Genomic DNA, 24,167 nt, shown 5'->3' with positions numbered 1-24,167 from the left:
CTTGTGTGCCATGATCAGGTTTTGTATCAGTATAACTCATCGAATTGAGTTCAAGGAAAACTCAAGCTAGAAGATCACATTAGTCAGCAAATGAATCTAAATCATAAAGCTTGAAGAACTATTTATTCATCAGAACAAGTTTTCATATAATTCTACAGTGTTCCAATTACAATATGTATCCTTTTAAGATCTCTATAACTTCCACAACTTCTCCTATTTTGTTATTAGGTAACAAAAATGAAAGAATAATTGTTTGCACTTACCAATAATCCCCGCATGAACAAACCCCGTCACGGAAATGGTGAAACCGATTTACATCTCGGACTAAAATCTCTCTATTGGTAAACTTGGATATGAACTTTGTAACATAATGGCAATCTTCACATAGCCTCAAATTCTTGGAAATCCGAATAGTTTCCCCATTTTTGGTATTGATGAGACCAAATGCAACTGCTAACTTTTCACTATGGCCTAATACTATACGTTCCTTCTCTTCCTCATCAAGATCATAGAGGACAACTTTAGTCTGTGGCTTATATCCTCGTCCTTTCATCTCTATTGACAATTCACCCAGCAGTGCATGAAGTTGCTCCATTTGTGGGTTAAACTCGTCAACGGAATCGAATGAGTATATCTTCCTATTAACTTCAATCCAACTGCGACCTGGTACCTTTTGAAGTTCCCGAGCTTCTAGAAGTTTTTTTACTCTTTTTACCTCATCCCACATCTTGGCCTCAGCATAAATATCAGCTAGAAGTACATAATTCCCAGCATTCCTAGGCTCCAGCTCAAATAACCTTTTGCTTGCTCTCTCTGCCAGCTCAACATTACCATGTATCCTACATGATCCAAGAAGAGCACCCCAAACTTGAGCTCCTGGTTCAATCCGCATATCTTCAATGACCTTGGCTGCTTCATCTAACCGATTAGCACGACCAAGAAGATCCACCATACAAGCATACTGCTCAATGCTGGGATATAATCCATGATCTCTCACCATAGACTGGAATATTAACTTCCCCTCGTCAACAAGACCTTCATGACTACAGGCCCCCAAAACACTAACAAATGAAATATGACTCGGTGATACTCCATGATTGATCATGTCTTCAAAAATTTGAATTGCCCTCTTTCCATATCCATGAATTCCATAACTTGAAATCAAGGAATTCCATGATACCACATCCTTCTTTTTTATCATATTGAAAACTTGTTGGCCCAGCTCAAGCTTACCACATCTCGCATACATTGTGATAAGGCTACTCATAACCGGAAGGGTTGAATCAAGACCCCTTCTCAGGATGTACCCATGAATGAACTTCCCCTGCTCCAAGGCAGCAAGAGCTGCACAAGCTTGAAGAACACTAACCATGGTCACGGAGTTGGGAAACAAATCAGGGGCCTCTAGTATCATCTTCCGAAAAAGTTCCAAAGCTTCATAAGGCCTTGCATTCTTTGCATAGCAAGCAATCATAGCACTCCAAGAAACCACATTTCTATTTTGCATCTGATCAAATACACTACTAGCACATGAAACGCACCCGAACCTTGCATACATATCCAACAAAGTGGTCGTTACATGGACATGGACCCCATATCCGTGACGCAAAATATGCCCATGAATCTCCTTTCCCTTCTGGAGAAGCGAACTCAAAATCTCTGAAACAACACAAGCTTTGAGTACATACGTATACGTAAACCGATCAGACGAAACCCCAATTGTATTCATTTGTCTGTACAAATTTAGCACCTCAGTTCCATGGCCAGCCAACGTAAGGGCTCTAAAAAGTGCATTCCACATATAAATAGTTCTTTTACGAGTTTTATCGAATACTTCACGTGCATTCTCGATGGAGTCCAACTCAGAGTACATCTCTATAAGTTTGGTGGCCAAAAAAGGGTCTTGGTCCCACCCGCCATCAACAAGGTGGCGATGCACGTCTAACCCATCAGAGAGAGAATCCTGGCGGATGCAAGAAAGGATTAAGAGCTCACAGGTCTGTTGGGAGGGGTTGGGTTCGTGAGGAAAAAGTTGTAGAGCTAGCTTGAGGTCGCCTTGTTTGCATAAAGACTGTATTAATTGGTTTTTGCTTCCATCAAGCTTCTTCAGCTTTTCAACAACTGCAGCCTCATTATCCTGAAAACCAAAATGTCACAATGGAGGAAACAAAAGGAAATATTGGACCAAAAAAAAAAATTCATGACTCCCATACACCCAAAAGTATTTCAATGAAACAGCACCCAATATTTGAATTAGGAGGAAAGCAAAAACACATACCTTACCGAGAAGAAACAGCGTAAGAGCTTCCTCTAGTTTCAGATCAGTAAGCTCTGATGCAATCAGACACTCACACATAGTTTTCGCTCTGTCAATCTGCAAAACCGTATTACAAGGTCAGAATAACAAAATAAAACAACCAATCACTCTCTTTTCTCCCATTTCACAATGGACCAGATGCATATAGTAGACTGAACCAACAAATGCCATTAGGAAAAAACATTTTCAGAGAAATAATATAAAATGTGTCCATTACCTTAGATAATAATGATATTTTCTCAAGAGATTTTTTACTTCTTAGAAGACTCTGAGCACGAGAAATAGCTTCAAATCCCTGGGACACTTTATTGCTCTCAAAACCAATCATTGCAGTTGCACACTTCAAGAAAGGACACCTATGATAAGAAAATGACACTGAAACAAAATTGACGGTACAAGATCCAGACCTATTTGCTGACGCTTCTTACCTCAGCCAGTGCCATAGAGAGAAGAATATCATGAATATATGGCTTAGCATCTGGATGCTTAATAGCTGCTTGACCAATATCTAGCACAAGCTCTACTTCCCTAACCTGGCAGGGAGAAATCCAATAAAATCCATCTTCTAAAACCACATAGTTAATTGAAAAAAAAAATGAAATGAATAACATTAACAAAGACTAATGAGAAATATTTCAAACTCAAATAAGATGGATAGTACCAAAAATATAAATTCAGACTCAAAAACAAAAATATGAGTTTCACTTCAAACTACAGTTTACCAGTGTCCAAAAATAATCTAATCCCTCTCTGACTATTTAAGTATATATGTCTTTTTTTTTTAAGTAATAATAATAGTTCTCTATGTATATATTTCGACAAAAACTGAAAACTAAGCCTAAACAAAGTAGATTGTACAAAGACAAAAATATACAAATATACCTCTTGAAGGAGGCAAAGAGCAGCTGCCAACCATGCCCAAGGGATTTGAAGTGCAGATTTAGGTTGGATATTTTCATGACTATTACCAGCATATTCTGGTTCAAAAATAAGCTTATCTCTCACATCCATTAAGAGGTCCTACAAAGCAACCCAGAAGAAGATTAAATAAATCAATAAAAGCAATCAAAACAACTTAAAATAGCTCTACCACCTGTATTAAGAAAGGAAACTGAATTTTAAGGTTGAAGGAAATTTACAACTATAGTTTCAAGTTATCTACCTGCCGAGATTTAATAGCATTCTCAGTATAACCCTCTTCAACTTCAGAATTCTTCAAATCCATTACCGCTTTAATAACCTCATCTTTCTCAGCTAGATCAGGAACGCCAATAAGCTGCAAGTTTAAATCCAGACTAATAAGTAAACTCGAAAAATATTGCAAGTTTAAATCCAGTGTGGCTGCACAAGGAACACGTTTAACTCCCACAAGAAAAACATCTGAACCGCTAAACGACACAAACGCTGACAGCCACTATGAGAATTAAAGAACATATTCAGCAGTGAAAGCTCTCTGTCATGCATTTGAAACTGATAAGAAACATTCGAAAACAAATATAAATGTCGCAAGAACAAAACATCAATTAACAAACATTCAAGTAATTGATAAGAGGGTACTAAATCTCAATACTCAAAAGTAATTGGATACACGATTAACATCCAATACGTAGATGCAATGATGCAATTGCAATACGCGAAAGCGAATAATCTCAACTAACTTGTTCACAAAAATAAAGAGTGAAAATTTGGTGCATCAAATATCACTACAAAATCAAAAAGACATGATATTTCCATACGAAAAGCTGAACTTGGGGGATAAGGATTGAACATCAGAAAACCCAGAAAAAATAAAAGCAACTAAAATCAGAACCCAATTGAGCACAAGTAATAATTGAGAGAAAAAGAATGAAGCTTGGAGTGACCTGGTAACAGGTGACGGGGATTTCAAGAGTGGGGGGAGCCGGAGCATTGTGGACGGTGAGGGTGTGGGAGGCGTTGAGTCTGGACCGGGCGGTGAGATTAGCAAGGTGGGTCCTACTGGAAATGGAGAATCCAGAGGGATTAGGTGAAGGGCGCCAAGAGCAGCAGAGGTTGGGATAAATGGCTCGGCAGAGACCACACCGAGCTGGGATGATTCCGAGCAGGGTGTGAGCCAGAGCAGCCATGAGCCTACCTACCTACCTTTTAGTAGTGACTAGTGACAGAAAGAAGCATATCAGAGTGAAACACTAGAAAGTGAGAGTAGGGTTTTGTGGTTTTGGAGCTAAAACCCTCCCTCAGCTTTGGATTACGTTTAAACCACTTTTGCCTTTGTCCCCAGAACAGCTCACTCCAGAAAAAAAAAAAAAAAATTTTTTTTTTTTTTTTTTGCTTTCTGTACTTTTTATTTTTAGTTTGGTCAAAACAACACCTGCACACCAAATTTTTCAGTCCAACTCCGATGAGAGGAAATTTTGGGGCAATGATTACATCAGTTTTCATTATCTCACGTTGAATTATTATATAAACAAAATCAGAAAAATACTGTTCACACGCATATGTTACTGTTTCATAAATTGAATTGAGATTTTAAATAGAGAATTTTGGAGAAAGTTTATTAAAAATCGTGAAAATATTTTGTAACTTTCCAATCAATGTTGGATTTGGTGACTGCTCATGCTCTAACAAACACGAACTGTATCAATTAGCTTTATTATGATTAATTTTGTGTAACCACTGCAAGTGGCCTAGTGGTTCTTGCCTAGTTAGGTGTGCTCCCCAACCTAGGTTCGAATCCCGAAGCTGTCAAAGTGGGGAGGCATTGTGCTGCAATGCACAGTTAGAGCATTTCACATGCGCCGAAAGAGTTTATCTTGGGCCTAGTAAGCTTGATCTCATGAATAATAAAACAACAGAGGTAGACATACACATACTATCAATCTTTAACTGCTTCCTGACTTGTGAATGAGTTCCACAATTAGAAGAAGTTCTTGTTCTTCAAACTTTCAACAGTATCCTTCAGAGACACTTCAAGCGGAGTATACTTTACACCCAAAGTTTGGGTTCTTTCCTTGGATACCTGGTTGGTTGGTGTGAAAGGCTTGTCATCTGCACATCTGTCAAAAATAGAGACTAGATTGTGAGTTCCAATATTCTGTATTGGGCATTTATGAAAATGTTTACATTATCCGACTGTACTAAGCATAACATTTACTTTTAGAAAGTACTGAAGACACAACAAGGTGAAAAGGAAGGATATAGAAAAGATCTATTTACAGATATTAACTTGACCAAATAAACTCCCTCCTCCTCTATAAAAAAATAATAATGTAGGTTTAAAACAGATATTGTCCAAATTTACGTTTATTAGGTACTCAATCATGCCAGAAGTAACATGCATTATGTATCCTTGTAAGCACATACTGACTATGCAAAAGGGAAAGTAATGAAATCTAGATGTACCGTTAATGACCAAGTAAACCTGCACTGTTCTTACAGCTACCTCTAAAACACATGGAGGTATGGCATGTGACAATTTGATTATATTAGCAACTTACTTATCTGGAAGATTGAGAGCAGGGGAGATCTCGTACAACATTTTCACAACCTCTGAACAGTGTTTTACGCTTCCAACTAAACAATAACGTCCACTAGCTGATGGGTTTTCAAGGGCTAGAATATGTGCAATAGCAACATCTCTAACATCAACAAGTCTGTAAGTTCTGTTGGGAAACTTTTCGGTCCCTGCATCAATTAAACTGTTATCAAGAAAAATAATTTTCTTGGCAGATTGTTTAAGACATCCATCAAGCTGAAGGGCAAACTAACTTTCACTTTAAGTTTATAACACAAAGCTACCAGGCTACATGGGAATGACAATTTGGCAATATGACATATTGTGCGAAAGTAATTTTCAAACATTACATCCCTCAACCTGACTCCCCACTCCCTTTTCAGCAGAAATATCCGTATATAATCATGCAAATGATTATATTGTGAATGTGGAAGCAGCATTTCAATATAGTAGTTACAAGCGCATAAGAATCGCAAATTGATGATAAAAAGATCATGCAAATGACACTAATGAAAACACTCTAAAGGATGTGCTCAAAGAATAATCACTATTCAATATGTATGCTCGGTCACTATAAAATGACTAGTAGTACTCAGATCAATTATATATGTGTATAGGACCATGGAGGCAAGGGTTCAAATGCAAGGTCTGTTATACAAAATGCAGAAGTTCTAGCAGATCAACAGTGACTTTAATTCTCGCCATGATAGATAAAATGATAAAAAAAGAACATGTGTTCAGATCTAAGTAATGCAATATTTTCAATAAAGTACCATTTACGAGTTTCAGAACTAGTTCCACACTCAAGTTCAGAGTTGGCTGTAAGAGAGGGCCGATCACCCATCCCGGATTTATCGTAACAATATCAATTCCTTTTTCTTTTGCAAACTTCCAAGCAGCTTCCTCAGCTAATGTCTTTGAAAGCATATACCAAAGCTGATGAAAACCAATCCCTTAGTAAATACAATGCACATAGTTTTTATGGCTTGAAAGCGTTGAGATCGAACTCGTATTAAGTTATAGCAAGGTATGCTAGGCAACCCCAGAAACCATTTACACACAAACCTTTTCTTTTTCACAAAAAGCAGGATCAGAAAACCAAGATTCATCGATTATTACATCAGCAGTAAGAGGTTTTCCATTAAATCTAACTGCTGCCATAGAGGATGTTATTACCACCCTTTTGATAGACTGGACCTTCACACACGATCCAAGGACATTAAGCGTTCCCTTCAAAGCAGGGTCAATTAATTCTGCCTGACAACGATTAAGAGCTAGCAACATTATAGTGCATATTGATCTAGATTTTGCAGGTAAAATCAAACTGCATCAATAACGCTTGGCAGAGTATCAAATAGAACTGAATTTCATAAACTGTTGGCTTAAGATGCGACAAAGAAAAATTGGTAAACGTTTTGAAGAATGTAAAGTAAGAGATGAACCTGCGGATTAGTAGATGAGACTGAGAGTAGGACAGGGGATGCCGTATGGAAAACACATTCACATCCATCAATTGCCGTATCAAAAGACCCTTCTTCTAACAAGTCTGCTTTGAACAAATGAAGCCTTTCCTTCGCTCCATCAAGTGAGAGTAGGTGTTCTGTTTTCTTTTGATCGTCTGGAGCATACAAAAACAGAACTTGCTTAATTAAGTGTGAAAACTAAAACTCAGATATTTAATCTGAAGATTAGTGAAGGAACTGGCTAAATTGAGCAAGTTAAATGGATTAAAAGTTGAAAAACAAAACGGGAAGGAAGACAGAAAAGAGAAGTGATGGAACAAACCTGGGTCCCGAACCGTGGCTTTGACAGTATAACCTCGTTGCAATAAGAGCTTCACCAGCCATGATGCTATGAAACCAGATGCTCCCGTCACACACACAACCTTGCTTTCTCCGCAGCTCATCCTTTTTTTCTCTTGTTAGCTCTGCTAGGAAGCAAGTAAGAGCTGAGTTTCTTTCTATTTTTGGTAAATGAAGGAATATATAGAGGAAACAGGCTTCAAACAAAGCGAGGCAAACAACTTGGTTTTTTTTTTTAATAAGGACAATGGAGACCACTCAACAACTCATGCAAATATATTTGAGTCAATGGAGACAATGGTGCATTTCTTTTTGCATTGGCGGCTACCCTTATGTGCAATTGGACAACTACGATAACAATGCATACGACTGTTGCATTGTTTTGGGGACGTTAATGTTGAAAATGTCCACATGTCTTGATCTCTATTGAAGCAACAACATGTTTCATAAGAATTGAAGTCATGTAACATCTTCAATAACTGTAGGGTGTCCAACGAAATGGAATTCCATCAACAGAATCTCATTTTTTCTTTCACTGTAAAGTGAAACACTGTAATGAACACATTGTACTGTTATACACATTTTCGGAGTTTAGATATTTTATGAGAACTTTATCCCCACCTTAGTATGGAAAATTTTGTTCCTGACGCAAGACTTGCTTGCTTTTTTTATTTATTTATTTGTTCTGAAACTATAAAATCTACACCAACCCTTGTAACACACCACGACCGGTTTTAATTGTTAATTGATTTGTCCAGAGCTCCAGTGTACAATAGACATCTAATGCTAAGCACCGTTTAAATGACAATAAATCAGGAAGTTCACAAAAGTCGAATCTACAAATACCAACTTAATTCATCAAGGAAAAAATAAAAAACATAACAACCAAACTGGTAAATCGCTGCCTTGCTCTTCCTCTCAGAATGCCAGCTTGCAGAACGCTTAACCCCAATATATATAAACTTCAACGATTTAGGAGCTTCCCTGTCAACCGAGCCTGTGACTGATTCTCAAGTTCCCAAGTCTTGTTTATCTATTTAGGTGTCTTCCCGTCGACGCTTACTTGTATTCATATTGCAGCATCAAGAAGTTCAATGCTAAATTCACCACATGACAATTTAAAGCCTTGTTGCCTGTACTTTTGTCTATTGCCATTAGCCCATCCATAACTTCAAAACTCTATCCTTACCACCAGAAGCAACCTTTTCACCAATTGGACTCCAATCAACAGCATAAACCTGTCAAAAATAAAATTAGAATGTGCAAATAATTTAACAGATGCAAAAATACAGAGGTCTTTTATGTTAAATGTATAGAGCTTCTCAAGTATGCGACAGCTAGTTTTACAAATGGGAGAATTGGTCAATTGGTTTACTTTTACTGTACTTATAGATATGGCTATCAATTTTTTTTCGGAGTCTTCCTATTTTTGTAGCATCAGACTAGTCTAGTTCTCTGCATTTCTTATAAAGTGTTGTAAAAGACTTGATGGATGACAACAAAATAAACACTCATACCAAACTACAAGACGACAAACTAAATCAATAGGCATATCACCGCATAAAGCAAACTATTCGACTGAGATGCAAGAATATCAACTGCTTGTAGGGTCAAAGGAAAACATACCTCATCTGCATGACCTGGAAGGTCTTGTTTTAATTTCATAGTCTTGATATCCCAAACCTGATCATTGAGTTGAGTAACAGGTCATGGATATATCCCCGTAAAATTCCACCACTAGCAAACAATAACATAGTATCCCAACCAAGGTCCAAATTAAAACAAGACAACAATTGTAAAGAACCTAAAATTTAGATGCTGAAAAGTTGGTATCACAAATGCTGAATAGATTCATTCATGCAGAACGCACTACTTCGTCATAGCTCAGAAATTACTATGCCAGAGGTATTAAAGATTAAAAAAAAAATACCACATCTCTCATATAAGACAACAATATTATCTGAATGATATAAGAATGAGATGCAAAGACCTAGCTTCACATATGAACTGAGTATTACCCAGGTAGCAAGTTGAGATGATTTTTACCATGGCATTATATGATTATTGAAATGTGAAGAAATCACATTCCAATTATAAAAAAATTTAATGGATAATGATTGTTTTTATCCATTTATACCACGTTACTTTTCATGATGTTCTTCAAATGCAATGTGAAATTTAAAAAAAATCTCTCTAATTTGTCAGTAACTAAGTCCTCAAAAAAAAAAAAAAAAAAAAAAAAAAGATTATCCGTAAATGTTATACCTTCAGAGTTGAATCTTTGCTAGCACTTAAAAGTAGCCTGCTGTCTGCGGCCCAGCTGTGGGGCAATTTACAATGTCATGATTAGCCATAAACATAAGCACATCCAGAAAACAAAAACAACGAAATAAAGTCAGACCTGATCTGGTAAACAGCACCAACATGGCCCCGGAGAACTCCAAAAAACTTCCCAGTAGTACCATTCCATATCCTGACAGACCTATCAAATGAGGCGCTTGCTATCCATTGCCCATCAGGTGAAAAGCAGACATGGTTTACAAGCTGTTGGCAAGAAACATGGAAGTTATAAAACCTTCAAATGTAAAAATTTGCAACTTTATCTACCAGTTTCAAGTATCATCTAATCGTAACTGTGAGTGCCCTAAGACAAAAACATGAGCAACCGCAGAGAACAAACTACATCAGCTTATGTGTTCTTATCATGAATGAGTAGTCATAACGAGCAAGCTACCAATCAGGGCTCTAGATTAAAATTGACACTACAATGAAGATGCATAATGCATCGAAATATGCTGGGAACGACAGTCTTTAAATGTCAGCAACAGCGATGAGAAATGAAAGAAGAAATCTAATTTGTTCCTTGTTTTGAAAACATTCCTGTATTCTTAAGACCAACAAAAACAGGCAATAGTGTGAAACCATATTATCTAACAAACTCTAGCAATTGTCATCAGAGCTTGAACTCCAAGAACATTATATTAGATGTTTGCATTTGTTAAAAAAATATTAAAAAAATAAAATAAAACTCTGAAATTGCTATCTTCAAAAGACCCATTTTTTTTCATATGCAATATTTTTCCAGTGAGCAGTTGTCTGTTGGTTATTACTTATTAGGGATAACCAACACCGTGGAGGTCACAAGTTCAACTCATTACTCATAAGCATGCTGATACAGAAGAACATAAATAGGAAAACTAAAGCAATATTACACTCCAAACAAACAGTTCAACAACTAGGATCCTCAATTAAAAGCCAAATAGTGTTGCAAATATTTTTACCTGTTGATGACCTGTCATGCGAGCTTTGGGTTGTTTGCTGACAAAAGGCTCCCATAGAAACATAGTAAAGTCATCAGATCCGGAAACCAATCGTTCAGGAGCTTTACCTTTCATTTTGTTATACCTTTCCAAAGCTACCTATATGTCAGTAAATGAAAATATAATTAATTCCAGGAATGGGGACATGAAGAAAAATATTCAAAAGCAATAACATCATACAATGAATAACAGGGGGAGGCAAAAAAATTACAAAAAAGAAAGTGATTTTATTTTTCATTGGAAACATGATATCCTTTGAACTAACGAAAATTGTATCTAAAGTATGGATTAAGTGATAAGACAAGAAAAGACTGAAGATCAAGTTCCAACCAAATCAAACACCAGCCAAGATAATCAGGCGATACATTAAATTAACAAGCCTAAACACAATGTTATGCTCATGAATGTCAAGATAATCAGGAGATGACATCTGATGTTTGACTATATTAAAAAGTGATTCTATTAGCTACGAGGAATAAAACTACAGGGGCTAACAGAAGTACCGAACCACGCTATAGATAGTTACCTTTTTCATTTCCTCAGGAGATGAATATTGCTTGCCAGTGTGATCATAAGCTCCAGTGCGAAGAACATATTCAGTACTCAATGCAAGAGAGTTAACCCAGTGCCCATGACCCTAAAACCATATAGCATAACAGATGCAAAGATGTAAATGAAGAATATAGAAAAAGAAGATACAAGGGCATCAAGAATTAAATGAATCCCCATTCCATCTATGTTTGAATAAGAAATAAGCATACAGATGACCATTACTGATGTGAAAAAACAAGAACAATTACAGCGTTATCCAGCATTAGGAAATCCCAGATTAAAATGAAAGAATATAACCTGAAAACAATTGTTTACAAGAAATCCATTGAACAATCAACCAACCTAACTTTCCAGAAAAAGCATATGAAATCTCTTAATAAAACCTATCAAATTGATTTATTATGAAAGCACAAAAAAAAAAATAACAAAACAACACAAAAAACAAAAATGGGAGGAGGAGGAAGGGGAAGGGTTTTTAATGGAAACCCAGCCTCATTTGTTCCATAAGAAATGGAGTGACGCAACAGTGAAGTATTATTTGATTGATGATAAGGCAGTAATTCCAATATCATTAAAGACAAGAAAACAAGGTGTGAAAGAAGAGGGAGACATTTTATTGATGAAGGAGCCACTATAATTCAGCTAAGCGGCACTTATCTATATCTAATACAACAAAAGAATTACAGCATGGAAAAACAATAATAAAAAGAGCAATACCTCATAAAACAACATAATTACTTATCAAGAATTCATGTCCATGAGAAAAGGAACCGGTATGGAGAAAAACATCCAAAAGCCCAATCATCAGTCTGAGCTATCAAATGGGTATTGGAACAAAATACAGCAAGGCCCATTCACCAGCCCCAAGAACTCTTTGAGCAATAAATTACGAGGCAACTAAAATGTTCTATTATGAATAGTGATGACACATAAGATGCCAAGATCAAAAGAAGGAAAAAAAAAATGATAATAAAGAAACACCCTCGTGATACACTGTTTTGATTTGTCAAATCAATTCATGGTTGAATGCTGAAGCCTTGAAGGTGAGGAGAGCCTAAATGAAGTGAATGTTAATTCCTACAATAAATTTGAAGGTAAAAACTTTCCTACTAACCACAGAAAAAAAATATTAAGAATTTTGTTAACATGAGAATACACTAAACAACAACTCCAGAAGAAAACAAATGAGGTCCTCAGAAGGCAAAATGATGTACTTAGTATCTGCAATTACAACTAGCAACAATGCAAAAAACAAAAAAGAATTGAACTCATCATGGCTTGCAGGATGTACAGTACCTTTAGCTCACGAATCAGCTTCCCCTGTGTAGTCTCCCAGACCTTAATTGTACAATCTTGGGAACTGCAACAGGTAAAGTGGAGAAATTAGTTACATGTCTACAGAAAATTTCAGCTTAATAATGTAACTTAAAATAGAGACACTACAGAATTCTAGGCCCAAGACACTTTTTGAGTGAGAAAACTCAGTCATCTTTAAAATGGACTCCTCCAATAATTTTTCTATTTTCTGAGCAGCAAGGCATAACTAGAAGGCTATTAACAAGATTTAGAACTATTCACACTTGGATGTCGTTAGGCATCCAATTGATTAGCCTTGTAAGTACCCATAAAGTTTAATTTTTGTATAGTTTACAGAACCATCTGAACAGACCACTGGTTTCATTAAAATGGCATGAAATAAGAAAAGAGTATACCCTGTATATATAAAACCATCTCCACCCCATTTTACACAAGTTATTGCAAGTGTGTGGCCACTAAGACATATAACACATTTCTTCAACGTGATGTCCCATATGCGTGCATCACCATCTTTCCCAGCACTTACAAAGCGTCTACATGGAGCACTAAGGTGGACTGGTTCCCAAGAGATTCCAGTAATCCATTTCTTGTGGCCCTAACACACATGAACAAACCAAGATTTCATCAAAAAACATGTCCAAGAATACATATACCCTGAATAAGACATCTAAGATTCTCACATAAAAGGTTATTTTCAGGACCTTCTGCTTTCAATCAGTTGTTTCTCACAAAGGCAATCGTTCACAACACTTGGACTAGAAGTTTTTATTGAGTAAAATACACAGTAACATCTATTTGTTCCAATCTTCAAACAATAAATTTCACTCATACAGACTTATAGATGTTTATTACTCAACCAAGGACCAAAAATCTAAAATATGTAGATGATCACTCGGTAAAGGATAGAGATTTTACAGTAAGTGGATTGCCTGCTGGTTTTCCTGTCTGTGGATCCCAACATTGAAGTTCTCCAGACTTGCTCCCACTAACAAGATACTTGCCATCAGCAGACCATGCAATACAAAGAACCCAATTCTTATGTCCTGAACAAAAGAAGGTATTCTGTTATGCAAATAACAATAAGGCAAGAAGTAAAACGACATAAGAAAATTGGATAAACAGAACGAGATGAAATCGATTTGTTCTCACACCATAACAAGCATAATGGAATAATGTGCAGTTACCATAAGAACCCACAAGCCTATGCGACGAACTCTTAGCATTTTAAAACAAGAGAAAAATAAAAATGACTGAATATTCTAACTGTGAGCGAATTTTCTCTTCTGTTGTTCAAGCTACAAATGAATGTAATTTTCAAATGTTATACAAACAAGAAAAGTCACCAGGATCTCAGATTCCAGACCTGAACACGTGTGCAAAGGTGTCTGAGTATTAAGGTCCCATAGTCGGACAGTGGTATCACCAGAACCACTCGCCAACTGTCGACCATCAGGACTAAAAGCAACTGAAAGTACAGCTTCTGAGTGACCTGCAGTAACAACAATAACATGAATTCAACGATCACGATACAAGTCCAAGCTGCATATCAGTAACAAAAATTGACCAAATAAAATGAATGATTGGGTCCCTCATGAAGCTCTAAAACAATTGGTTCAGACTTCAGAAGGCTTTATAAATAAATAGATTGGACTATGAATTGCCCAATTTATCTTCCACACAAAAACTATTTGCCCATGATCAATAAATAAGGCGCTATATGGCAAATAAATACGGCCTTAGTGGAACATGCATATGAGAGAGAGAGACACATACCAGCAATTGTGGCCGAGCAACGATTGACAGGACGAATTCGGAAAATAGCTTGTGGTTGATAAACGATTTTGAGTACCTTCTCCACAGAAACTGCCAAGGTTTATCACCAGAAAAGAGTAATAACTAAAATTAGCAACCACTAAATTCTATTGAAATATTTTCAAACAATACACAATCAAGTCAGCTGAAATGTTAACAAGTAGTTCCATCATGATTTAACTAACTTTTATTCTTCTCCGCATATTCGCCAAGCGACTGATTAAGTTCCTTATCTGCTATATAGAAAGTATAAGGCACCTTATCCTCCTGAGCAAACAAAACACAGACATATTACTTATAAGAGCATGATCCACAAAAAACATCACAATTCATTGCTTGCTAACAATATTCATCTAAATATTGAACTATCAGCAACACAGTTTAAGTTCACATTATATTGAGCTATACATGAACCATATATCAAATTGGGTAATTGAGTTTGAAAATTCTACAAATTAAAAACATGAACTTGAACTAGCATCATCAACAAAAATGTAAACTTTAAATTGTAAAGCTTGAAACTTTGATGAGAAAAACTTGTGGGATTACATTGTTGAGAAGCTGGTTGACGATTTGTTGAAGTTGCTGGGTGCCAGTGTGTTGAGGAAGATACAAAGACTTTCCTAAAGGAGTATCTTCTGGGTCCGTCAGAAGACACATCACGTTCTTCTCCGCTGCTTCGTCTTCCATGGCCATTGCTCTTAGTTTCAACAATTGGGAATCAATATCAAATTGGGGAAGAGGAGGGGGGTAGGGTTTATGGGGTCATCAAATTTTAGGGTTTATATATGTTACTGGGTTTTTTGGTGAATGGGTTTTACAGGGTTTTACGTCTGGGTCGGAGTAGAACCCGTTAACCCGATGAAAAAACACGAGGTAACCCGATTTATTGGGCCCACCTGAGTTATTCTTCGAGCTGGTTTTTTTTTCTTTTCCTCTCTTTTTCCATTTATTTAAGAAAATTAAAAAATTATAATAATAACAATCTTTCTTGTCAATATCACAATATGAGCAATTGGACACGACTCATAAGTTGTTTTTTTTTTTTTTTTTAGTTACAAGCGGGACCTAAAAGACCCAAACAAAAGCAAAGAAAAAGCTAAGAAGAGACAGTTCTCCTAGTTCTAGTTACAGTAGCAAGATCATCGAGGAAGGCATGAGTAGCATGAACAGGAGAATCCATAAATGTGATGAGGCCAGGCTCATGATCAATGCTGCATCTAGCCAAAGCATCCGCGGTCATAAGTTGTTTGTTCGTGTCAGAAATTGATTCGGTAAATATATATTTGATTTTTCAACTCATATTATGTAGATATGATTAAAATGTCAAACTATCTACATATTGACTTTTCAACACACTTAAATAGTTAAAATCTTTATCTCAGAGAGAAAATAAATCCTTACATAGCATCAACCATGATTAGAAAGATGTGTGGCATTGGCACTCTTAAGTCATTAGCCTAGGACCTCCACCTCTTGGGTCTCAAATGGTCACAGTGTGATTAACTTACCATCTTAAATTAGGCCATAGCATATCATGACCTGACTATTATAAAATCATAGTAAAAAAGAATCAATAGGTTAGCTCCTAAGAGCAAGTCCAGCGGTATGTGTTTGACCGGACAAAAGCATGGAATGTTGATGTGGTGACCGGGCAAGACACTTTTTGCAACTCCACCGGCCTAGATTTGTCCAGCCATGTTTTGGCTTTTGATGACCCTAGTCAAAATAAAAGGCAAGCCCATGACATTTCGTTTGACCCTTCTTGCCCAGCTGCCAGCTCGGTGGAGAAGCATTTATTGTGGACATCAGCGTCAGAGACGCAGAGAGAGACGCGGAGGAGAGCTAGAGTTGTGGGCACGCACGAATCAGCAGCTGGCAGCGTGGAGGCAGAGCAGGTTTGTCGCCTAGCGACAACAAGTGGGACGCAGGCAGTTGACACGTGGATTGTTGCTGTTGGATATCACCAAATTTGAAAGCAACGGTCCTTTGATCTGGGCCGTTGTTTTCAATTAAATGGGTGGATCCGACGGTAATGGAATTAATAGCAAATTTGAAAGCAACGATCCTTTGATTTGGGCCATTGTTTTCAATTAAATGGGTGGATCCGACGGTAATGGAATTAATGAAAAATAAGTGAACAGTAAAATGAGCAGGTAAAACACTCAATGAACATTGGAAATGAATAGTTAAAATTGATGAACAGTGAAAGATGAACAGTCTTGACCGGTCAAGAAAAACAACGGGTGTAAACCCATGTGTTTGGCTCCAATTTTGCTGCAGCTGGTCAACAGTCTCTTTTCTTGCGCGGGCGTGCCAGCACCGTTCGGGTGTTGTCGTCGGGGGTATCCCTTAACCTGACTTCTTTTAAGCGATTGTAGACGAGGAGAGCACCAACCTCGTCGTGGGGATTCTTTCTGCCTCGTGGTGAGGACTTTGCTGAAGTTTCTTCTTGTTAACACAATCGATACTCAATATTGTAGATCGAGCAGAGCGACATCACCGGGAAATGTTGAGATCTTGCTAAAGCGTGACTTTAGCTTGGCTGGGTTGCTAGGGCGTTACCCTTGCTTGGCTGGTTCTGTAACCGTTGTGGTCGCGGCACTACCGTCGGCTCCCGAGGAGACTAGGACCGAAGCACGTTGACAGAGGGTTTGGTGGCACTGAAAGTCAGCTTCTGAGAAGACTAGGACTAGGAGTGTGATCACCGGTAAGAGAAAGAGAAGGAGAGGAGTTGCTCTTAGAGAGGTTTGCTCTAGAGAGAACTTAGATCATCTTAGAGATGTTGTTGTTGAATGTGAATGTGTCTTTTAGAATGAGAAGAGAAGGTGTTTATATAGGGAAGAAAAAGAAGAGTGAAATGATGAGTGGAAGAAAAATAATGAAAGTAGATCTAAGTTCACTTGTAAAATATGGAAAAGATAGAGAAAAGATGAAATGAAAGCAAAGCATGAAGGTGCAGCAACATGGAAGTGGTGATGATCTATTAAAGAGATTGTAGAAGAAAAATATATCCAAGGAAAAAGAGAAAAGCATCTAGCTTTCTTCATGTGGGTAGGAAACATGAACATGTGAATATTGAGCTGGTTTTAGGTCAGTTTCTGCCCCTTTATTCCTTCAATTATTTCTCCAACAAGACTTCATTATATGCCTTCGACTTCTTCATATGAAATGTTCCACTATGAGTGTAGATCATCCTGACAAATTTTCAGATTTTTATTCCATGTGGTTAGGCCGAAAATGCTGCTGGACCTCTTACAGGTCCAGTTTTCCAGTTTTGCTTCTGTAGAAAATTGGGCTGATTGTTTGAAGGCCTTCCACTCAAAAAAAGCTCTTGCACTCTTCATAAGAAATGATCCTTGGGCTGTCTAGAATGGATCTGGAAAGTTTCAGCACATTTCGATTTCATTTGGTTAGTCTGCCACCCCTCCTTCCTTGTCTAGCTCGGTTTTTCCTAGCCGAAGTAGGAAAATATGCTAAAGTTGACTTGTCATACTTCCATAGTAGGCTTTATTTAGCCTCTAAATATATATTTCGAGCTTGTCGACAATATATAGCTTGAGCCACTGATATTGGCTCAATTTCTCCAAGACGTGCCTTGTCAGGCCAAAATGTTCATTTTGGGTCCAAACATTGCCCCCCAGACCTCGAAGTCAAAGGGTCTTCGTCTTGACTGAAGATAATGTCGTTGCTCCAAAGCCACTTGTATTGGCTTGACTAATAATACTTGACTGATTCCATATAGGCCTCTAAATAGGCCATAAAGCTTGAATGCCACAATCTGGATTGCCTTTGTCATGAACTGACGCTTCCTTTGCCAACTTTATTGCCCCCCATGGATCTGGCCAAACTTGGGCAGGTTGTAGGAGATCAGAACTTTAGCGTGCCCCCCATGCGAAGGAGACTGCTTTTGATCGCGAATGAGGATCCTTCTCTTCCTTGGTGGTAGCTTCGCCATGTGTATAGCAACATATATCTGCCTTGTTCGCTGGCTCCCTGTTGATTTTCTCAAATGCAGGTGTTGAAGCCGCTTTCTTGGCTAGATCAAGGCCTATAGTACTTGGCGAAATAAGATCCAGAATAGCAAACTGTTTGCTGTCATTTAATCCTTCGCGAGTCTTATGCCGAAGAGGATGATTAGATCATGGCATATCGACATCATGACGTGTGACCAAGTGAAACCACCATAAGAGCTGCAACTTTAGCATCTAAAACCGCATCGGTTTTAATCATGTTTTATTTAAAAAACATCAGGCCACTATGCTGGCCCCGCGGTGGTAGGAAAAGGTGGAATATCTTCAGTGTCGCCTTAGATGCGATTCTCAAGATGGAATAATGACTCATTAATTTTTAACTAGGGCCACTTACTGGCCCAGCTAATAAATTAATCTCCAGAAAGATCTGAGCTATAAATCAAAGTGTAATGGAGAAGTATCTCCGCTGTCGCCTTAGATGCGATTCTCAAGATGGAATAATGACTCATTAATTATCAACTAGGGCCACTCACTGGCCCAGCTAATAAATTAATCTCCAGTAATATCTGAGCTATAAATCGAAGTGTAATGGAGAAGTATCTCCGCTGTCGCCTTAGATGCGATTCTCAAGATGGAATAATGACTCATTAATTATCAACTAGGGCCACTCACTGGCCCAGCTAATAAATTAATCTCCAGTAATATCTGAGCTATAAATCAAAGTGTAATGGAGAAGTGTTCCTCACAACCCAGAAATGGCATCCAAGAAACCATTCGTTATCGATCAGGCAGATGAAATCACTGAGAAAGCCGCATTCACCTGGCGGACTAACATGAGTGTTCGATGTAGAAGTCAGACCGGAGAGGAGAAAAGTCGACTGATCGGCTTTGGTGGCGGTGATAGTCAAGCGAGTCTGGGTCCCACACCTCGCGATCGTTTGCCAGATGATGCTATGGCTTATTATGCGCTTCCCATCCGCCGTCTCATCCCGGCTCTTCTCCAGTCTCCTGCCGATCTTGGAGGTTGGGGCCAGAAACATCATAGAGTAAAAATTGGTTTCTGGCCCTCAATCCAACCTCCTGATGTAGCCTGGTACAATGAGGTTCGTGCCCGAGATTTGGCTCGCTGGCGCGCAGTAGGCATTGCGGATGATATTGACTTGTGTCTTCAAATTCCTGGCGGCCTTAATCGCGCTCCTCTCGCCGCGGCATTTTGCTTATGGAACACCGCCAGCAACACTTTTGATTTCCGCTTTGGGCAGATGAGTATTTCCTTATTGGATATTCTCGCTATCACGGGCCTACCCATCCACGCGGCACCGTATGTTCAAGGTCAATTTGATGACGAGAAATTCCCGCTGCAGATGACTCAGACTGGTCGCAGCATTCATAGCAGATCTTTCCCGTCTTGGCGAAATTACTACCGCGGACATCATGACGAAACCGGGGGAATTGCCTTCCTCGAGTGGTGGCTCTGTAAGTTTATTTTCTGTACTTCTGCTGGTAAACCAACTGGCACTTGGTCCTCTTTGGCCACTGCTCTTTATAATGGCATAGTCGTTGGCCTTGGTCAACCGGTTCTGGGTTCGCTTTATCGAGCCCTTTATCAAGTCGCTATGCATCCATTCGAAGTCCAATCCTCAGGCCCCTTCTGGATTCTGGATTTCTGGCTCCAGACTTATTTCCCCCATTTTCGCCGACCAGACGTGCCAGTAGTGCCTCCAAATGACATTCTGTTGGGCCGGTGGCTCTGCCGCGAGGGAAAGTCTGAATCTCCAGCATTTTGCGAGTGTTTCTCGTTTTTGTATCTTCTGGATGAAATGCCGGATATGAAGTTGGTGGTAAATAGAAGATTCCCCGCAATATTGGCAAATGGGTTTCTTCCTCGCCCAGGTCATCGCGAAGAAGCTATGATGATGTTTCGCCGCACTATTTCTTGCTCTGACATTCAATTGGCCACGGATGAACTAAGTTACGAACTTTATGCACCCAATCACTTTGCTCGTCAATTTGGGTTGGCCCAGTTGGTACCCTGGCCTCTGGTTGATTCTGCCAATTACTACACCTCTTGGCGGAGATCAGCTCCACCTGGGTCTGCCCCCTTTCAGAGTCAGTTTACTTTGATAGTGATTCCCCCTTGGGTCAGAGCACTATACCCCCTCAACGATGTTGATGATGACTATGCTGATTGGTGGAAAGAAGTGTCAGTGAACTGTTGGGGCATGAATAACTATGACCTTTTCGCCATCCTTTTCCGCGACTTGGAACATCCCTTTGCCGTGGACAGCGACATCCTTGAACAATATTATGCTGGCGAGACCCCGCCTCCTGTTCCTGCTCCTCCGCAACATCCACCTGGTCCGCCCCAGCAGCCACAAAGGCCCTCGCGGCAAGCACAACCGGGAATACAGATTCGTGAACAATGGGCATCAGTAAGTTTCCAACTTCCCTCACCATTTCTAAGTACATTTGTTTTATTTCTAGCGTACCAACCGGAGCAGGGCAGCCAATACTCAGGCCGGGAAACAGAAGGCAGTAGCCGAGGAGCCTCCTGAAGGGGAGTCCTCTGATGATGACGATGTGAGCCTTGTTGAGGTAAATTGCCCCAGACTAATTCTGACTTTGCACATTTGGCTTTCCAGACCCCTTCTATTTTCTGAGTTGTGATTCCTCTTCTGTGCAGGTAATTGCTGCTCATACTTGCAAACGCGGTCGCGCCCAAATTGCTGAAGAGGACTTTGAGGATGACGAGCCTCTGTTAATGCGGCTGGTAAGCTCTGGCCCTGTCTTATCCTTTTTAAATTTTAGAATCTGGGCAGGATCTTCACTGTGTATCTTTTGACAGGTCCGTCAAAGGACCACTAATCCCTCTCGCCTGAGCGAGGCTGGACCCTCAGCCACTGCAGAAAAGCCAACCCTCTCGCTAGGTCAAGCATCAACTAACCCCGTGGCGCCTCTTCCGTCTCCCACATCTACAGAGCATCTGCAAGGTCCTACCATTCTAATAACGATCTCCGATGACGACTCCTCGGAGGATGAAAGCGTGGAAAGCCACTCTGAGACTTCTGCCGCTTATGAGGAAATGATGACGACAGAGATTCTCGCGGCACTAGAGGTTCAAGAGGTGAATGAGGCGGGGCCTCTTCCTCTTGGTGACCACGTACCAGATATTGACCCGACAGCTCGAGAGGTAAGCCACTGTTTGGCCAATACTTTCCATTTCCCTTTTTGATCCAACCCCGTTCTCTGACTTTCTGAATCTGACCAGAATTCTGTTTGTACTGAGGAGGTGGCTACGAAGGCTGAGGGTCCTATCGGCGGGATAGTCACCCCAGAGATGGAAAATGATACTGACGGTGGTGGTCCCCCCCAAGTCTCGCGAATAAATGAGACAACCGTCGAAGCCGAGGGCCCTGTGTTTGAATCTGCTCCACTTGCCCATGGTGAGCCGCGAGTTGAGTTTCCAGATTCTCCTGCAGCTGAAGGGACAGACCAACCTGTTGAAGATGAAGAAACTGAGGAAGCTGTCCACCCTTTTTCATTGGTGGTTCATGATCCTGTGGTACCTCCGCCACCTCCTCCTCCTACCAGATTCGAGAGATTGATGAGGGTGTTGGAGGTAACTCCTCTTTCTGCTGTGGATGAGGCTAAGATGGTGCTTCACGAACATCTGGGTCCTCGGGTATTGGAGACTGACATCCTCCCGCGAGTCTTGGAAGCCCTAAGGTATCTTTGCCAGGAGAAGGTATTGACCCTGCAGCAATTTAGTGCCATTGACGATCTGCTGAATGAACTTGGTGAGGCCCGCCAACGTCAACCGGCCGCGAATGCCCAGGCTCACGACACTCGAGAGGCTATGAATAGCCTCTCTCGAGAAAAGGACATCTCTCGCGGTATTTTAAATGAGCGAACCAACCGCCTGCGGGAACTACAAATCTAAAGGTCCGACTTCAAACTTCGGATCGAGGACCTCCATACCGGTTTAGCCTTTGTTGAAAACGCGATTGCTACAGAAGAAGCCCAACTCGATGAACCTCTGGCTGCTTCTGAAGAAATGGGCCGCAACCTGGCCCATCTCAGAGAACGGGCCACTCAGGCCGAAGCAAGTGCTATTGCGGCGAAACTCCGCGTGGAGGAACTTTGCTTGAAATTGAGCTTTGCGGGCCAATCTCTGTAGGCCCCCTCGAAAACCGTTCGGTCTCCTCACATGCTATTAATCCTTTCTTTCCGAGATTTAAGGCATTAATCACTCTTGAAATTGTACGGTCGTGAAAAATAATCTCGTGAATAGAACAATTAGTCCCTTTTTTCCCGAGATTTGGAATCACTAATCTTGATTTACTGACATCGGTTTGACTCTTTAACCATCCATCCAAGGGTGGGGATTTTCTTGAAGTCCCTTTAAATAGTTGTATTTTGGGCAAGGAATACTCACAACAAATTTTCTGAAACATTCAAGAAATGGCCTTTCAATCCTTGCTTCTTTTTCTCCTTCTTCACAAATCTTCCCCTCATGAAATGACCTTTAGCCTCTAAATTTTAGGCTTTATGGCGTAATCTTAAGCCTGGGTTAGGCCTTATGGCGTAATCTTAGGCAACCCCTTGTTTCACCTTTCTGAAATCTTGCAACAACAATGCCAGGCTTCAGATTGGTTTAGAAACACGAGGGGACTCCGAGTGTGAGATCCATGATCATGCGAGATCATCTTTATTAGGATCCCCCACTTGGAGCAAATCGGGGAAGGGAGGGAAGCCAAATTGAGGTTCGTCTTTCCTCCTCTGTTTCCTTCCTTCTGGACCCGGCCTGTGTTGTGCCCTCCAGATGGAAGGGGCTTTGGTTCTCACCTCCTTCTCCCCCTTTCTCTTCTTGATAGAATCTTGGAGGGATGAGAAGGGATGGACTCTTTGAAAGAATGGGTTCAAGCTACAGAATGGCTGTTCCTGTACTTCACCTCCAGCTAATGGTGGTTACCAAGGCTAGAGGGGGTGCAGAGACTCAAGCTGATATTCGGTTCCTTCACTCTCTGCCACTCCAGGAGATAATGGCGCGGCTCAACCCGGCGTTGGATTCCATAGCTGCTTCCACTTGAGAAAAGATTCAGAAGATAATCCGAAGATTCCTGTTTTGTATTCTAGCCACTTTTGGCTTTGTAATGAATGTACTGCTTTTGGCTGCAAAGCCACTTTATGAACACAATAATATTTTCTTATCCTGATATCCAAATATTCGTGAGAAGCCAATAATTGTGTCTCGCAAGGCCCCAAATATAGGCCCCTATAGTTGTATATTGAAAATAATATGAACTTTTAAAATATGCTCCGCGTCAAAAAGAGACTCGCGGCGAGGGTTTTGAGAAAATATGTATCTTTTGGATCCACTTGCTGGCTCCCAACTCAAAACTCTTAGCGCCAATAACTTCTTCTTTTCCGAGATTTAAGGCATTAATCACTCGTTGAAAAACAACAGTCGTGAAAAATAATCTCGTGAAAAGAACAGTTACCTCCTCGAAAACCGTTCCGTTTCCCCACATGCTATTAATCCTTTAATAATAGCTAACTCCTCAAAAACCGCTCCTCACA

General features: G+C 39.7%; 3 protein-coding genes across 3 annotated transcripts; all 3 read right to left on the bottom strand.

Annotated features, from left to right (window-relative positions):
• Window positions 1–91: 91 nt before the first annotated feature.
• On the bottom strand, window positions 92–4,567 carry LOC133714277 (pentatricopeptide repeat-containing protein CRR2, chloroplastic). The gene is made up of 7 exons (XM_062140360.1): window positions 4,180–4,567; window positions 3,480–3,593; window positions 3,200–3,337; window positions 2,746–2,850; window positions 2,535–2,657; window positions 2,279–2,374; window positions 92–2,137 (listed from the first exon to the last, which is right to left on the bottom strand). The coding sequence occupies exons 1-7, from the start codon at window positions 4,420–4,422 to the stop codon at window positions 260–262; spliced, it is 2,697 nt and encodes an 898-aa protein (XP_061996344.1). The 5' UTR covers window positions 4,423–4,567; the 3' UTR covers window positions 92–259.
• Window positions 4,568–4,903: 336 nt separating this feature from the next.
• Window positions 4,904–7,789, bottom strand: LOC133715942 (phenylacetaldehyde reductase-like). Its single transcript, XM_062142644.1, has 6 exons — window positions 7,596–7,789; window positions 7,253–7,428; window positions 6,876–7,067; window positions 6,584–6,746; window positions 5,794–5,980; window positions 4,904–5,352 (listed from the first exon to the last, which is right to left on the bottom strand). The coding sequence occupies exons 1-6, from the start codon at window positions 7,714–7,716 to the stop codon at window positions 5,214–5,216; spliced, it is 978 nt and encodes a 325-aa protein (XP_061998628.1). The 5' UTR covers window positions 7,717–7,789; the 3' UTR covers window positions 4,904–5,213.
• Window positions 7,790–8,321: 532 nt separating this feature from the next.
• On the bottom strand, window positions 8,322–15,403 carry LOC133715940 (notchless protein homolog). The gene is made up of 13 exons (XM_062142643.1): window positions 15,163–15,403; window positions 14,799–14,880; window positions 14,575–14,664; window positions 14,165–14,290; window positions 13,717–13,844; window positions 13,197–13,396; window positions 12,781–12,844; window positions 11,459–11,569; window positions 10,894–11,031; window positions 10,014–10,156; window positions 9,878–9,932; window positions 9,239–9,295; window positions 8,322–8,850 (listed from the first exon to the last, which is right to left on the bottom strand). Exons 1-13 carry the CDS (start codon window positions 15,307–15,309, stop codon window positions 8,767–8,769), a joined length of 1,425 nt encoding a protein of 474 aa, XP_061998627.1. The 5' UTR covers window positions 15,310–15,403; the 3' UTR covers window positions 8,322–8,766.
• Between the last annotated feature and the right edge of the window lie 8,764 nt (window positions 15,404–24,167).

This window comes from Rosa rugosa, chromosome 6 (genome assembly GCF_958449725.1).
Source record: "Rosa rugosa chromosome 6, drRosRugo1.1, whole genome shotgun sequence".
Lineage (NCBI taxonomy): Eukaryota > Viridiplantae > Streptophyta > Magnoliopsida > Rosales > Rosaceae > Rosa > Rosa rugosa.
Note: the sequence above shows the minus strand (reverse complement) of the source record. Positions and strands in the feature narration are given on the sequence as shown.

What these genes read in the sequence shown, in the direction of transcription:
- LOC133714277 (XM_062140360.1), bottom strand. Translation starts at nt 4,422, where the DNA reads ATGGCTGCTCTGGCTCACACCCTGCTCGGAATCATCCCAGCTCGGTGT. An exon ending in CTCTTTGCCTCCTTCAAGAG is followed by an intron (nt 2,851 to 3,199) that starts GTATATTTGTAT and finishes TCTCCCTGCCAG; the next exon opens with GTTAGGGAAGTAGAGCTTGT. An exon ending in CGCTGTTTCTTCTCGGTAAG is followed by an intron (nt 2,138 to 2,278) that starts GTATGTGTTTTT and finishes TTTGGTTTTCAG; the next exon opens with GATAATGAGGCTGCAGTTGT.
- LOC133715942 (XM_062142644.1), bottom strand. Translation starts at nt 7,716, where the DNA reads ATGAGCTGCGGAGAAAGCAAGGTTGTGTGTGTGACGGGAGCATCTGGT. An exon ending in TCTCATCTACTAATCCGCAG is followed by an intron (nt 7,068 to 7,252) that starts GTTCATCTCTTA and finishes AATCGTTGTCAG; the next exon opens with GCAGAATTAATTGACCCTGC. An exon ending in CTTTTTGTGAAAAAGAAAAG is followed by an intron (nt 6,747 to 6,875) that starts GTTTGTGTGTAA and finishes GGTTTTCATCAG; the next exon opens with CTTTGGTATATGCTTTCAAA.
- LOC133715940 (XM_062142643.1), bottom strand. Translation starts at nt 15,309, where the DNA reads ATGGCCATGGAAGACGAAGCAGCGGAGAAGAACGTGATGTGTCTTCTG. An exon ending in TCAACCAGCTTCTCAACAAT is followed by an intron (nt 14,881 to 15,162) that starts GTAATCCCACAA and finishes TTGTTTGCTCAG; the next exon opens with GAGGATAAGGTGCCTTATAC. An exon ending in GCATGACAGGTCATCAACAG is followed by an intron (nt 10,157 to 10,893) that starts GTAAAAATATTT and finishes TCTTGCCAACAG; the next exon opens with CTTGTAAACCATGTCTGCTT.